Source organism: Mugil cephalus, chromosome 21 (genome assembly GCF_022458985.1).
Source record: "Mugil cephalus isolate CIBA_MC_2020 chromosome 21, CIBA_Mcephalus_1.1, whole genome shotgun sequence".
NCBI lineage: Eukaryota > Metazoa > Chordata > Actinopteri > Mugiliformes > Mugilidae > Mugil > Mugil cephalus.
In genome coordinates this window covers 14,919,554-14,934,778 of record NC_061790.1, presented here as the reverse complement: position 1 = coordinate 14,934,778, position 15,225 = coordinate 14,919,554, and the positions used below count along the sequence as shown (strand labels likewise).

At 45.5% G+C, this 15,225-nt stretch overlaps 1 protein-coding gene across 4 annotated transcripts in view; it reads right to left on the bottom strand.

Annotated features, from left to right (window-relative positions):
* Positions 1-370: 370 nt before the first annotated feature.
* runx2b (RUNX family transcription factor 2b) overlaps positions 371-15,225 on the bottom strand; it is a 39,722-nt gene continuing 24,867 nt past the window's right edge. For 3 of the 4 annotated variants that reach the window (XM_047574237.1, XM_047574236.1, XM_047574238.1), the window contains 3 exons: positions 8,023-8,190; positions 6,268-6,429; positions 371-3,731 (listed from right to left, as the gene is read on the bottom strand). In XM_047574237.1, the coding sequence (XP_047430193.1) occupies positions 3,253-3,731; positions 6,268-6,429; positions 8,023-8,190 (809 nt within the window). In that variant the 3' untranslated portion in view covers positions 371-3,252. The remainder of the gene's footprint in view (positions 3,732-6,267; positions 6,430-8,022; positions 8,191-15,225) is intronic. The other variant, XM_047574239.1, reaches the window with a different exon arrangement.

Genomic DNA, 15,225 nt, shown 5'->3' with positions numbered 1-15,225 from the left:
CTCTATTTGTTTTAGGCACTGTCTCTTTAAGACGCCCCCTTCACTGAGAGCCCACTTCCTTCTGATTGGCAGGCTTTTGGCTCGTCATCTTGCATTTGTAAAGACTCCAAAATCAAACAGAAAACGTACCAATTAATGTAATTTCACTTTTTGATAGGAAATAGAATAGAATAAAAAACTTTAGCAGCAAATTACACTTATTACCCCCTTACTGTATGACATAACTGTGGTTATAACCGAAGATGAATTTTAAATATTAGTCTCCTACATTTTTGTATGCGATGGAAATTAAAGAAAAGAAAGCCAGGCCCCTTTGAATGAAAAAAAAAAAGATTTCCGTGTCGAGATGAAGCGAAGAGGGAGGGAAAGGTAAGTTACAAAATTCCTATTTTATTCTTAAAATAAACAAAATGTACAATCACAATGCCAATTTCACTCACTGTTGTCAGGTTTGTCCCTTAAAAACAAAAACAAAAACAAAACAAAACAAAAAAAAAACCTTATGAACTTTATGAAACGTACCAGCAAAAATCCAACAGAGCCTCCGTTGGATTGGGTTTCCTGACAAGAGTTCATGAGTAGAAGCATAGCAACGGAAATAACGAGTAAACTTTACATGAGAGCAAGGTAAAGTACAATTCCTGGATATCATACATGTTGATCATTAAATAATACAAGGTTTTTTAACGACAGTCTGTACGCAACATTTCAAAAGACAAAAAAAACAAAGAAAAAAGATGAACCTCTGTTTTTTGAGGAAAGAAACAAACACACAACACAAACAAAGGAAGATGAGGACAGTATGGGATGTCAGTGCTGCGTTGATGTGTAAACAGTTCTTAAAAGACCATTTCCTGTTCGAAGTTCGAGAAGAAAGAAGCAGTCTGAATAAAATCCAACAGATGTGCATAGTTGCTAAGGAGCCGCTGTATATAAAGTTTTAATTTTGAGAATGCTTTAAAATAACAACAATCTAACCCTTTGTTTGCTTTCTCGTGTTACACTGTAACAGCAGGAATCCTCTTTGTTTGGGCCAGAGAAGTCGAGGAAATGTAGTGTGACATGTGCAATTGCGTTAAGTGAGTTCAGAACATCCTCTGCAGAGACTGCGTGCAAACCTTCAATGAAAAGCTTGAAGTCTGATCCTTGGACAGGGCCGTGTTTTTCTCAGCTTTCTCAGATCGGGTTATTATATTACCTTCATGGACTCCCTATCACACTGTATGAAAACAGAGAGACGAAATGTTTTTTTTTTTTTTTTTTTTTTCAAACAAATACCAACTGCCTTGTAAGATCAGATTCAACTCCAATGTAAATGGCTTGTTTGGCCAAGTGTTATCCATTCTGTGTGTGTGTGTGTGTGTCTGCGTGTGACTCCAGTGGCGTTATATCTGCACCGAGGACCAAAACCACGAGCCCTGCTGGCAGCCCGCCGCAAGTGCTGCTAGAAATAAAACAAGAAATAAGTGCTTTATGAAACAAACATACACAAGTCTCCCATATTTTCTGGTCACCAGTTTGCTGCCAGCAGCTGAATCCAATCACCTCGGTGTTTGCACTTCTTTTTTCCTTTAACGTTTTAGAATCTCAAACAGCAATTTCGCATTCAGACCTCCCCTCACACTGGAGCCACGGCATGATTTCAGGCTTTAGTCTGGGAGGAGGGCACCGATCTAATTTGGTAAACCAACAAAAGTGAAAAAAAATGTAAAATAAATAAAGGCCGGACAGAATGTCACAGTCAGCTCTGTCTTTAACTTTGAGATTTCCATTTCGGTCTCAAAGACTGAAAGAGGGAAACGTCCAAATGCAAACCTGTGTGTGCCACACACCGAGACAAACTTTTACAAAGCTATCTTTCTGCGCGTGATATGAAAGCCATAGTAGACTTGGCATGTTCAAGCTATAATCTTGACGGAGCTTTCAGCCAGGCCGGGTATGAAAACAGAAATGCAGATATAGCGAATCTCTGGGATCATCCGAGGATTATTCCAGTCCTGAGGAGTTCATGTGTCACAAAATAACTGTACCGTAAAGTCTGACCTTTAAAGCGCACCACGAGGTGTGGCACCGCTCTAATCATCTTCGGGCTGAATGTCAGTTCGCATGTAAATGTACCGTTTCATATTTGGAAAAGAAAAAAAAAAAAAGAAAGAAAAAAAAAAACACGAGTGTCTGTGTGCACGTCAGACAAGACAAAGTAAAGAAATCAAGCAGAATTTCCCCCAAACGGATAATTATTTTTTCCCCCATTGAAGCTCTCTTTCACGGTATTTTGCCAAGAGGCACAATACGAGTTATTGCTCAATAAATACCAAAGGTTAAATTCCAAGCCAAATGTGTGTCAACGCCTAGCGAAGATGTCGGGCTCCTAATGTGCAGAGCAGTCACACTGAAAAGTTACACCAGAAGAAACATGTTGCAATACTCTTTGGAAATTACATTTCATATTCGAAACGATTTAAATCTTTGGGTGCTACAAAAAAAAAAAAAAAAGAAAAGAAAAAAAAAGAAATTAAACCTCTTACTCTCTTAAATTACCTATCAAAATTTTTTTTAACTTAGTCATATAGATGCAACAAAAATATTCAGATTACACGTCTTTGACTCAAGTTTCAAATACAATACATAATTTATGGCTTTATAAGTTAAAACTAAGAAAACGCCTCAATCTACATCAACGTGTCACCCACAATGTACAAGTTAAATTAATCGGTTTAAAGCAAATTTACTGTCCACGCCTCTTAAGGTAACATATGCGTTACTCTCATCGCTTGCTACTCAGTGCTCAACTTGCATCTTGATATTGTCGTAGTACAAAAACATGCTCTGCAAAAAAGCCTTAATGAAGTACAAACACTATACAAAAGAGGCAGTCTCTTACAAATATTGTCGAAGCGTCCCTTAGCTTGTGGACTATAATAAAACTGAAATAAAGTCTCATCCACTTGGGCCTAGTAAACCAAAATTGTCTTTCTCATTATTGCTGTGAGAATGACTCCCTTTGTAGTGCCTTGGTCAAAACACATTCCAGGAAGACAAGTCTGTACTAGTATGGTCTTTTTTTAATTCTTCTTCTTCTTTTTTTTTTTATCTCGACCTTAATTTCCAAGCAAAAGGTGGAGACGGCTGTTGAGAGCTCAAAAGTCCCCTTTTCATTACAAAAAAAGGTTTTGTGCTTTCAAACCATGACATCAGTTGACCTCTTATCTCTCTCGCCCCCCCCCCCCCCTGTCGCCCCCCCGGACTTCTTCAATATGGCCTCCAGACTGCTTCATCCATGCGGCCCCCGGGGTTGAGGACGGTCGGCGAATTACTGTGGCTGCCGTCGCCGTCCACGCCCCCCTCCGTCTGGCTGGGCAGGTTAGGGTTCACCAGGGAGGTGCCCGTGGAGGCGCTAGTGCAAGGCGGGATCATCCGGGACGGCGAGCGGTCCCCGCCGGGGACCATGGAGAACGGGTACGAGTTGGACGAGGCGCCGTAGTAGAGATAGGGCGTGCTGCTGGTCTGGAAGGGTCCGCTCTGGCTCTGGGTGGAGCCCGGGTACGGAGGGGGAAGGTAGGTGTGGTAGTGGGTGCTGCCCAGCGACATGGCCGAGGTGACGGGCGGGGTGTAGGTGAACGTGGCCGGGTAGTGCATCCGCGGGCTGGAGAAGCGGCTGTCCGTGATGGAGGAGAGGCTCGGGAACTGGCGCTCGAACTGGCCGGGGAAGGGGCTCAGGTCGGAGGAACCTGAAAACACAGGGACACGCAGCTCTTTAGGATTTTCCTGACGCCGACAAGGAAGCTTTCGGAGATCCTAACAACTGCACATCTTCTCGCTGCATTGTCAGTTTGGATTATGTGAAATGTGGCTTGGACTATTTAACGATTTGTCTTGTAGAATAATTGAAGCTAACAAATAGGTCCCGAGAGAAATGAAGAGAAATAAAACAGTAGGAAACTGAATTGTCATTTGGAGAATGATATGTATATTAAGAGAAGAGGATTTATCTTTCAATACAGCTCATCAGCCTCAGCGCCGTTTCTCACCGAAGCTCCGACGCGACGATAAAGCCCATAAACACACCACTCCCGTACATGCATGTGCATTCATATGTTTACACCTCTGCATATTTATGTCTGTCTGCGTGTGTGTTGGCGCATGTTTATGTGCATCTGCGCGGCTGTTTATGCATGCAAATACGGACGCGCAAGCGGCGCGCGTTTGCGTGCGCGCGTGCAGGGGTCGGTATATGTGTGTGAATACAGTATGCACATAAAAAAAAACGAAAGAGAAAAAAAAAGCAGTTGGGATGAATCAGGAGCTGCACATGTGGAAACACTTTGAGCAGAAACAGTTTCCATGAGATCCATAATGAGGCAGGGCTGAGCTCTGATGTGGCTCCTCTCCTCGCCTCCCATCGGCTCCAGCGTGTGTGTGTACGTGTGCGTCCGCGCGGGCGAGCGCGCGCGCAAGACAGGGAGAGAGAGAGAGAGCGAGAGCCGAGAAGGAGCCGCTCCATCTCACCCTTCGTTCCTCTTTTCGCTTCATCCCTTAAAAAATACCCCAAAACCACTAACTGGCTGCGGCGAGCTTCGCACTGGGCGAAGAGTTTAAGGAGAATAGGAGGTCCTCCCCCTCTCGCGCTCCCTCCCTCCCGTCTCCTCTTGGTGGTTTAGTCCAGCCATGGCGCTCTTATCATAAATCACCAGGCGTCTTCCGTGTCACCATGTCTGCTGCGAGAGGACAGGGGGTGGTGTGGAAGGGGAGGAGGAGGGGGTGCAGTGTTTATGTGTGGGGAGGGATTGCGAAGCCGGGTTTGTCGCTAGCGTCAGATAGCATATGCTGCCAATTAAGGCTCTTAAACTTCCTCTTTCCACGAGATCCGTTTGATTCTAATAGGAATAGTAGGTGATTGTCTCCGCCGCGGAGGGGCAGTGATCTCAGACGGGACCGGCGCTATTCCACGAACTCCTGCTTTTAACGCCTAGGCCCCGTTTTAGCGCTCGTTTCAGTCACGATGAGCCAGATCAAACTTTATTTGAACAAATGAAAGCAGAGTGGAACGTCTAAATATTTGGAGGGATTTTCCAAACTCTTGAGCATCACTTCCGAGTTAGGTGTCTGGCTTGACTGATGAACTTTTGCAGCCGCTCGTCTGCGTTCGCAACAGTTCTGCACTTGAGCCCGGTTGCTAGAAGGCGGCGCGCGGAGGGGGGGTGGGACGGTGCGGCATTAGCACTGGAGCATCCATATCAGCTTCTGCTCGTACTTGTCGGTATGTTCTGCGGTGGGATACTGTTACAGCACAGGCTGGCGAGGTGTCAACATGATCTCCAGAGATCTGAGGGCCTTAGTCACATCACTTAGGAGGCATTAAGCGCTCGGAGGTGTGCGAGCGGGTGAAGGCGAAGCCTCGCCTGGGCGTTTGCGCGTGCGCACGTGCACATGTGTCACTTCAAGAACAAAGGCCGGCGCTCGCGAGATGAAAGCCGAGGGGAAAGACCGAACTAATCAAAGTTGACAAGGCAGCTGGCTGGATTTTAAACCTCTTCTGATGCAGAGTCACACGGCTGCATCGCTTAATCACTCACCCTCGCTCGAGGCGCACACACACACACACACACGCAGAGGAGGGTGTAGTGCGTTAGCACAAGGAAGCAGAGAGAAACAGAAGGGTAGGGAAAAAAAAAAAATGGCACCGAGTCAAACAGGTGTACGGGGGAGAAACTGGCCTGGCGTCATGTAAGGATTTTAAAGCAGGAGCGGAGTAAAAAAAAAAAAAAAAAAAAAAAAAAGAAAAGGGGACAAATTGGAACACAGATGCTGCCGTTACTGCAAACAGACTGGCTAATGCAATTACCCAGAATGCTTTGTGAGAGTGGCGTATCGCTGTAAAGACACTTTATTTGTCAGTCACAAGCCTGTTATTATCCCGGGCCTGTTATTACCTATACTCCTTTGGGATCAAAGGCTGAGAGTTAGGAAAAAAGGAAACAATTGCTTTTTTCCTCCACTGTTTGAAAAAAGGCACCCAAACCGCTCTCTGGAGAGACGGTCCAGCCTCACACTCATTAAAGAATGAGCCAACAGCGGCGTGGTGTGCTGTACTACTCTCTCTTTGTTAATTTGTATATGAGTGTGAAATGATGTGCATGCACGCCTGCCTCTCTCCCCCCCTTCTATCAGATGCTCTAAGTGAGTTACTTGCAGCAGATCAGATAAAGGTGACGGGTGACGAGGAGACTGGGTGGTTTCAGAAAGTGGCTGAGTAGTGGTTTCTACCTGGCAATCGTCTAGGCACGTCACTGATGGCAGGCAGGCCCGTGCCTCGGCTGGAGGAGAGGGGGGTGGTGGAGTGGACTGAGGGGGACGCCATGGGACTCAGGTAGGACGGATACGTCTGTTCATATGACCAGGGAGGAGAGGACTGGGACTGACGAGGGTCTGATGGGGAGAAATGGAGTGAGGGAGGGAAAGAGAAACAAGAGGAAAAGTAAAAAAAAAAAAAAATAAAGCCCAAGAAAACATACAAAGAGAAGAAAACAGACAGGGAAAGAAAGAAAGAATAATTACCAGTGGCCCACAGGCTGGCTCAAATATTCTAATAGGCTTTTGCTAAAATACGACAACAACATTCACAAAAACTGCAGACATTATTTGTGTTTCTGTTTCTCAGCGCTCGTGTTTAGGGGTAAGTATCAGTTGGGTGCGTTATGCAACATCCTCTATAATGACACATCTGATGTTTACCTTCGAAGAGAAGATCTTCCTGTTTGCCTTATAAAACATTGTGCTTGTAGCTAAGGCACAGAGAGCCTTGCTGGCACTCACCCAGGGTGTAAACACACCAGCAGACAACCACAGCACGCTTTATCATTGTGTCTGCGCAGCAACACGAAAACAGGGCAAGGAAGTCGATCGAGGGCAGGATTTTACGTAGCTTGTACATATATGTGCACAGCTAGGGCGTGCAGGGTGTGGCAATTTGGAGATGGAGATTCGCTCTACGAACTAAAGTAATTAACGTTTGATTAAAAAGTATTTTCACTTCTGAGATTCAGAGCGTAGGAAGTTTCATAACAAGCTGGCAGCGGTCGCCGGCTAAAACCAACGGCTAAAAGGGTTGGCAGGCGGCTAAAAATGAGGAATGATGTGTTGAAATACCAAAGTAATCTAACTGGAGAAAGAGCGCGGGCAAATTAGCTAACCGTAGCTAACGGCTAATGGCTGAAACTGGAAAAAGGTCGCTTGGCAAATCCACTTTTATAGAATTAATATTAAATAATAATTAAATAATAAAACATCTGCAAAGCTGCAGGTGACGCAAACGGCAGATATATTTCACCCACATGCTCCATTCAGTCCGATATCTAATACTCACTGCTACACTTTTACGATGTTTATATATGCCTCTAATGATCCACTGAGTAGCATCGCAGAGAGCAACTAAGAGTTAAACGACCACGTGTGACTGGCCTCCTACTGTGTTGGCGATCGCGTAGCTGCCATCCCGAACCGTGAGAGGTGGTGTTACCTTCTAAAGATTGACAGATCGGCGGAGCAGAGAAAGACAAACGACCTCAGAGGCAATGTAACACACTGCAACCTGTGTTTTGTGGCACAGCCACTGGTCCTATCAGGATGTGCCTGCGGTTCCAGTCGGGGTTTGACATTTCACCTCATGTACAGGGGCATGTTCAGAAAGAGTGTGACGCACACTGTAGTCGTTACCCTGCGTTCAGGTGTAGTTTCTTGGCTGTTTGGATGTTCAACGCAAACGCCTGCGATATTATTAAGAACATTTTCTCTGATATTGAGCCGTCGTGATGCGGTAAATGAAATTCAACGTGATTCTGAGTAATGCGTGTTTTATCTGGATGTATTAAGTCAGACACACATCGTAAATTGTGAAGACGTCTGGCAGATTTGCGCAAAAGAAACGAACAAAGATCATATGTAACGCGAGCCCACAGTGCACAACGCTTGATTTGCCGGTCCCCGGTTCACCGAGGGCGACAGCAGATTTTGGGAGCTCACCTGTTATCTGTGTCTGTCCCTGCGGGTTGAAGGAGTTGGCCGCTGTGTTGAGAGTCGGCCGGGGGCCTTGAGTGGGGACCGTGACCCTCACCCTCATCCTCTCCAGCTCAGTGAGGCGGTCTGAGAACAGGCCACCTTTGGGAGTGTCCTCGAGTTTTTGACGATGCCCTGCAGACACAGGCAAACACAGAGTTGCGACAGTCATGATGGTGTAACATAGGATGGATGTTTTATTTAATCTGAGATTATTAGCGCAGTGAAGCTGCATGCTAGTCATATTTTATCATTGTGAAATGTTATGTCAACATCCAGCTCTCGGTTTGTTTGCTGTTCTCTTGGGATACAGTTTGCAAGTTATCCTGTACAATGAACATCTTAATGAATAATGTTTCTGCGTCACGCTTTAACAAAGAGGAGCAGGGGAAGCTTTTGGGAATAGGATCCCACATCCTGCTACTCAACAAAAACTCGCAGGAGCGAAAAAAAGGGAGCGAAAAGAGAGACGCACTGAGAGGGCGATGTTGCATGTATGTTCAGTTTTATCTTCTTCCTCAGGTAAACACCGGCTCTCACGCCATTGCCCCATTATCCCCACAGGAGTCACAACCCTTGCCAAATATATTATGCCTGATCATTTCCTGCATGCCTTTCCAGTTAATTTTATACCATTCATATCCCTGATTCTATTCTCATCACTCGCTCAGGCCGGTAACGCTACACTCCTCTCACACGCACACACACATGCAGATTCACATGCCAACACTTTTTGCTATCACGGTGCATGGCATACGCGGTTAGTCATCAAACAGACCAAACAAGACAGTGTGTCACTCGCTCTAACAGAGCCCGTCCCCGTCCCAGCGGCTCTGTGGGGCCTATGGGGACCCGAACCAAAGCCTGCCCAGGTGTAGACTATAGCTTAGCGAAGGTGGGGAAGACAGAGAGACAGTCCTCTATCTATCAGTCTGCCTGGTCTTGCACTAGTTCCCCTGTAAAGGCGGTAAAGTAAATATCAAACAGAAGAGTGTAGAAACTCCTGCTGTGTTTGGCAGAGCTCCAGCTGGCCCAGGGTGAAAAAACGAGCTACTTCAGAATCCTGCCCAACCTGCCTACTGCCTGGACGGGGAACAAAGACCTGGCACTGCACCTATAGCATAAGAGGAGGTGGGGGGGTGGGGGGGTGTCAGAGTGAGGAGAAGGCGAACAAAGCAATCTTGAAAAAGATTAATCAGCTGTGTTGCTAAAGCATCATTACGAAGATCAAAGGCCACACGAACCCTTACGCAGCCTAATGCAGATGTAATGACATCCCGGCCGAGGAGCTGCCTGGCACGTTACACCCAGCGTTTTCTCTTTCTGCACATTTTTTCACTTTCCCTGTCAACTAAATTCAAAACGACACGGACGAAATTCCTTGAAGACCGCCGAGCATTTTTTTATGACGACATCAAAACATTAGTTCAGCCTCAGATGCGCCATCGCTAACCATCTGACAACAAATGAACTGACTCTGCAACAACAGTCAGGAATTTTAATACCGAATACTGCTGTGATGAAATGTGACTTGAGGATGGCGGCAGCGAAAGAGGCAGCCAATGACAGGCAGACAGGCCGCGATTTTTATTACAGTGACGTTAGCGGACTGGCATCGTCCGGCTCAAAATAAACAGACAATCTCATCATCGGCTTCTTCTAGTCGCTTTGGAGCAGACAATAATACCGGCTACTTAAAAACCTCAGTCCATTGAAGACTTTATAACATAATTCAAGGCCATATTTCATTAATATTTCCCCATCGTTCCCGCGGATCATTTGTGCTGCGCGTTTGGCGATCCCCGTCTCTCTCTGTGCAGGCTGTGCCCAGTCAATCAAAGCGTTTCCATTTTCAACAGACCCAATTTCTATTCTAAAAAAGCCTCGGGACACAGTGAGGGCTTTGTGCACAGCCTGTTTCCTAGTGATGGGAATAAATAGCAATGGAAGACCAAGAGAGACGAGGGGGGTGGGGGGGCAGACACAACTTGGGAGGAGGCACGGGGAGAAGAAGAGACCCTGATGACCAGTAAATTAAGAGAGCTGCATGCGTCTGGACAAGTCAGGCGACGCAGGCTCCATGAAGAGCGCTGAGTGAAGCGAATGGTGAAATAGTTAAGAGGGGGTTTTGGATTTCAACATCTTTGAGCTCGATCGCAAATTCCACGCAGATATTTTGATGTACATCTAGGAAGATTAGAACAATTCTCATGTGCGTGATAAGATCCGTCACTGGTAGCTTAAATCTTCTGTTGCAATTTCAGAAACTCTCAGCTTCCATCCTGGACCGTCCGATATCTGCTGATACGACCAGGTTTAAAGCAAACCTGTGTATTTTTCTCCTATAGGAATGCAGGATGTCAACCACCACATTACGGTCCAATTTACACTCCAAACAGCCAGACCTCAAGTCCATTAGTTTAGCAGGCCCTGACAGTAAATACAGTTTTTCATGAGTTAATTACACCTTTTAGACGACAACTGTTGCCAAACACAAGACAGTCTCAGCTGTTTTATCGGAACCCTAGCAGGGCGGAGGAATGAGCCGGGGGTATTTAAAGGAGCGGGAAAGGCGGATGATTTCACTGCCGTAGGGAAAGTCCCTGAGATTCCCATCATCCCTGTGAAAACAGCGGAGATTTTCGATAGCGCCTGCCACTTCCCTGCCCAGCCAGCAGCCGGAAACATGGACAGATTCAGACCAGATGTGAGCAACTTGCACAGGCGCAGAAACACACACACGTGCAAGACAGGACGTATGGAAACACACTTCTGGACACGCAATCATTGCACACTACTGGCTCACACATACTATAAAAGATTAAGGATGATTAGATAACACCTCTATAGATAGTATCTCTAATCGCACAGTTGCCCAGTGATCCTTGGAATAGTATTATTTCAGCCGTCCCAGAGACGTAAGTCTGGATTCAACTCACCCCTGCAGATCTGATAATAGTTAGTAAGAGCAAGTAGGCAAACAGAATATAAGTCGTCTGTAATTAATGGCAGCATTAGTTTGAATCTCAGTGTAAGCACAGAGATCTTAAGCTGTTCCTTTATATGTCCAGGTTGAAAATATCCCTCAGATACCCTACAGTGCTTTTAGCTAAAGAATAATTTGTATAGGATTTCACACGGCAAGTACATAACAAGGTATTAATGTACTTCTTAAGTAGTTCAAGAGGCTATGTTATGAATGAGTTAACGAATTTTGTGAAATCTGCTGATTATTTTTTCCCTCAAGAGTTAGAGAAAAAGACAAAATATTTTACACCACTCTCAGCCAAAATAACACAGTGTTTACTAAGCTGCAGACAATAACATGGTAGCTTAGCATAAACAAGTTAATAAAATTCAGATGAAAGAAACAAGGCATTATGTGTTCTTCAGTAAAATCAACTCTCCCACGAGATGCCCCAGAATATTAATATTTAAAGGTACAGTGCAAACTCTACGTCTCCCCCTTTTGGCAGTGACATGAATTACAAAAACACTGTCGACAACCTATGTGTGGCACTTGAATTGCCCCTGCTTGTGATATTCACAAGTGTAATAGGAAAATGTTGATTTTACCAACAGCCTCATTCTTTTGTTACGTCTTTGCATTTCTCACGTTTAGTTATCTGGTCATTAACTTGCTAAACTGTTAGCCTCCGTGGTAGGATCCCAGGATAATGTAATCATCAACAAGTGTGAATAGGAAACTTCTCCTAGCTTACTTTAAATCTGCTGCTACAGTTACTCCCCATTTACCATTACTGCTTTTCCAGTGAGAGATCCTACATTTTAAAACTCCTGTATACTGTGAAATACACAGAGATTTACCTGATTAGCTAAATCGGCACTGTGTAAACTCATTTGGCTCAAGGGCTCGAATTTTCATTTATATTTAAAAGTCCTGCGCTGTAGCTTTAAAGGTCCTCCTCCTCAAACACATCAAGTTTCAACCATCTCCACCGACACATCAGTTGGAAATTCTCCTGCCTGAAGCCTGACTCAGTAACATGTGAGGAAAATGTAGAGCGCCAGAAATCCTGAATAAATGGGATAATTTATAAATTTGGTGTCACGTCATGCCCTCTAAGCCCCTCAGTCTGGTTTATGATCACTGGGTGAGCTTGGATGAATGCATCTTTGGGGCTGATTCAGAACCCCCCCTCATGCTCACGGAGCCTGGGTTGAATCAGCCAGTCTGTGTATGAGTGTGTCAGTCATCTAACGGTGGAACAGTAAAGTCGATGAATGAATACACTGGGTCCACATTTGACTTTTTTTTTATTCGGAGCCCTCACAGAGGCCAAGTTGTTTTTTGTTGAGTGGTCAGAAACAATGAATTATTTCAGGTGGCAACCTGGAGCTGGCAGAGCATGGCCCGAGGGGTAGAGCGCCAGTCTACCATGGGGGTCTGGTAATGAGGGAGAAGAGGGAGGGAGGAGAGAAAGAGAAGACAATAAAAACAGAATTGGGGGAAAAGGAGAGAAAATGGGAAGAAATGAAAAAAGAGAGAGGAGGTGTGGGAGACGAGGCAGCGAGGGAGAGAAGGAAAAAGAGAGAAAGGGGGAGCCAGGCTGTCGTGGAGAGCTGCCAGCCGTCTGTGTGGTCCATGCGTTCCAGCCTGGAGGAAGCTAGCCAGGCAAGGGAAGGGCACACACACACACACACACACACACACACACACACACACACACACACACACACACACACACATGTACATACACACAGACATACATACACAACAATTCCCAAAGGCGATACATTTATTGAACTCAAACACACTTTATACACATTTGTACAATACTGTACAGAGTTTAAAGTGCACAGACACACACACACGCGCGCGCTCTCACAGACACACACTCAGCTTGGCTCGTGTGTGGCTTTTAGGCAGCCTCTCGCTGCTCCTCTCTGCTCACATTAAAGTGTTTTGATTCAGAACAGGGGAGAACAAATCCTACTGAGATGTTTTCTGTTGCATCTTGGAGCCAACCAAATCCAGACTTTTTATCTTTATCTCCCATTATAATTCGCTTTCTGCCTCCCCTTCTCACTCTTTATTCTTCTGTCTCCCTCTTTGTCTCTCCCTCCCACTGAATAATTTTGTGTTTTGCGTTGTAGAGGCCTTGGCACCTCTTCAAGGAACTTCATAAGACATTCAAGTGACTGGCTGCCTCTGGAAAAGCCTGAAGTGTTTTTTTTTCTCTCTTTCTCTTTTTCCCCCCTCCTCCTCCCCTCTTTCTTTTCATTCCTTTTCTTCTTGATGTTTGGGTGAGTTTTATTTGTCCGGCTCTCATTGTTAAAGGCCGCTTGAAGTGGGGGCGACAGCAGATAGGTGAATCTTCTGAAATCCTCTTTAATTAACTGGATGCTGAACAAAAGCGTGCGGCGTCTGACAGCATGATAATACACACAGATAAAGGGCCTCATTCCTGCACATAATACGAGGAAATTAAATGGTAGCTGGCTGACATCATCTAAATATTGTGGTACAACGTAATTAGCATCTGTGAAGCTCTTAGCATTTAGCACCAAGAATAAACGGCTGCTGCGGGGAACAAAGTCCAGGCCTTACAGGAGGTAACAGTACCCTGCCAGCGCAAGTAATGACATGTGTGTGGGTGTGTGTGAAGACACCCAAAGGTGTCATCATGAACAATGATAGGGAAGTCATCTCACTTACTCATACTGTTTCCATGCTAATGATTCTAAAGATGGCATTGTTGTTTTGACGTTTTGACGCGTTGTAACTCGCAACCAATCGAATAAGGTTGTTTACAGGAGTGTGAATCAAGTGAAGTTCCAATGCATTTGTGTCATGATTGGTTTCAGAATAATTCTCATTTCCAAATGATAACTGAAACATAAACAAAGCACACCTGAGTCATTGCATGACTAAGAGATAAAAGCAGAGCTGATGTGTGAGAATATGCAGCTTCTTTAATGGTGAGGATCACCTGGAGGTGCCAGGATGTTCTTGTCAGTCACTGAAGAAGACAAAGCTTTCATTGTGAGCACTACTCAGGTTTGGAATGACTTGACAGACAAATATTTATCAATGTGTGAGTCTATTTACATAATGTTTTATGCTCATCAGTGCTTGCACATTTTCCTGCATTTCTCTAGTTTTTTATTTTTATTTTTTATTTGCACACATTCCTCTTCGCGTTCTTGCGAAGAACTCTGTGCAAAATGAAATTACTGTTATGGTCAATACATAACATATGCGCCTGTTGGTATTGTGTGTCTGCGAGCGAGTGTGTGTCGCGCGAGAGTTTGGCTTGGCAGAGTGGTCTCCTGAACCGCTAATATTGTCTGCAGGCGTGTAAGTACCAGGGCCCTCTTCACCAGACTTGTTAACACCCTGACCAAAACCGAACCAAAACACGACCCCGTCCCCAAGCCCAGAACCCCCAGGACCCGACGCCTTCAAACGCCAGCGAGCGGAGACGGGCCTGACCGCTAACCTCCACCGCCGGCGCACGGCTCCCTCACACACACACACACACGCGCGCGCGCAACACACACACAATGTCACACACTCTCATTATGTGGAATAACCGAGGCAATATGACACGGCGAGGCAGAGCATGTGTGATGCCACAATGGTTTCTGCCACCTTCCATGTTTGTCTGTCATCAATTAACTATAATGAGAACAGTGGCTTTGGACAGAAAGCCTTGTATATTGTGTTATTACGGCTGGGCTATTATCACTCAGGAAGTTTGTCTCAGCTGGCAACAGCCACCATCAGGAGCAGCTGAAGGGAGACAGAACCACCTATAAAAGCATATTGGTTTAAACAGCCACTCCCTGTCTATTAGCTCAAAATGACATTTAATGAGGCCTATTAGCTCCGCTCCAAATCAGCACTGTGGCTACACTAGACTAATGACACCAATAACGCGCACTCTCTCTCTGCATAATATGTCATGTGGCTGCACACACACACACGCAGGCACCGGCGCTACGAGGCAGACATACGTGCGTTTTTCGAATCATATCTACGCCGGCAGACGCGTCGCTCATGCACCCACACGCAGACGCACACATGCACACGCACACAGTTGTTGGTACAGTGGCAAACCACAGGGTAACCAAGAGCTGTCAAGCGATTAAGCACAATGTGAGCCACAGAAACCGAGTTAGCCTCCCGCTAATAACACAGTGGCC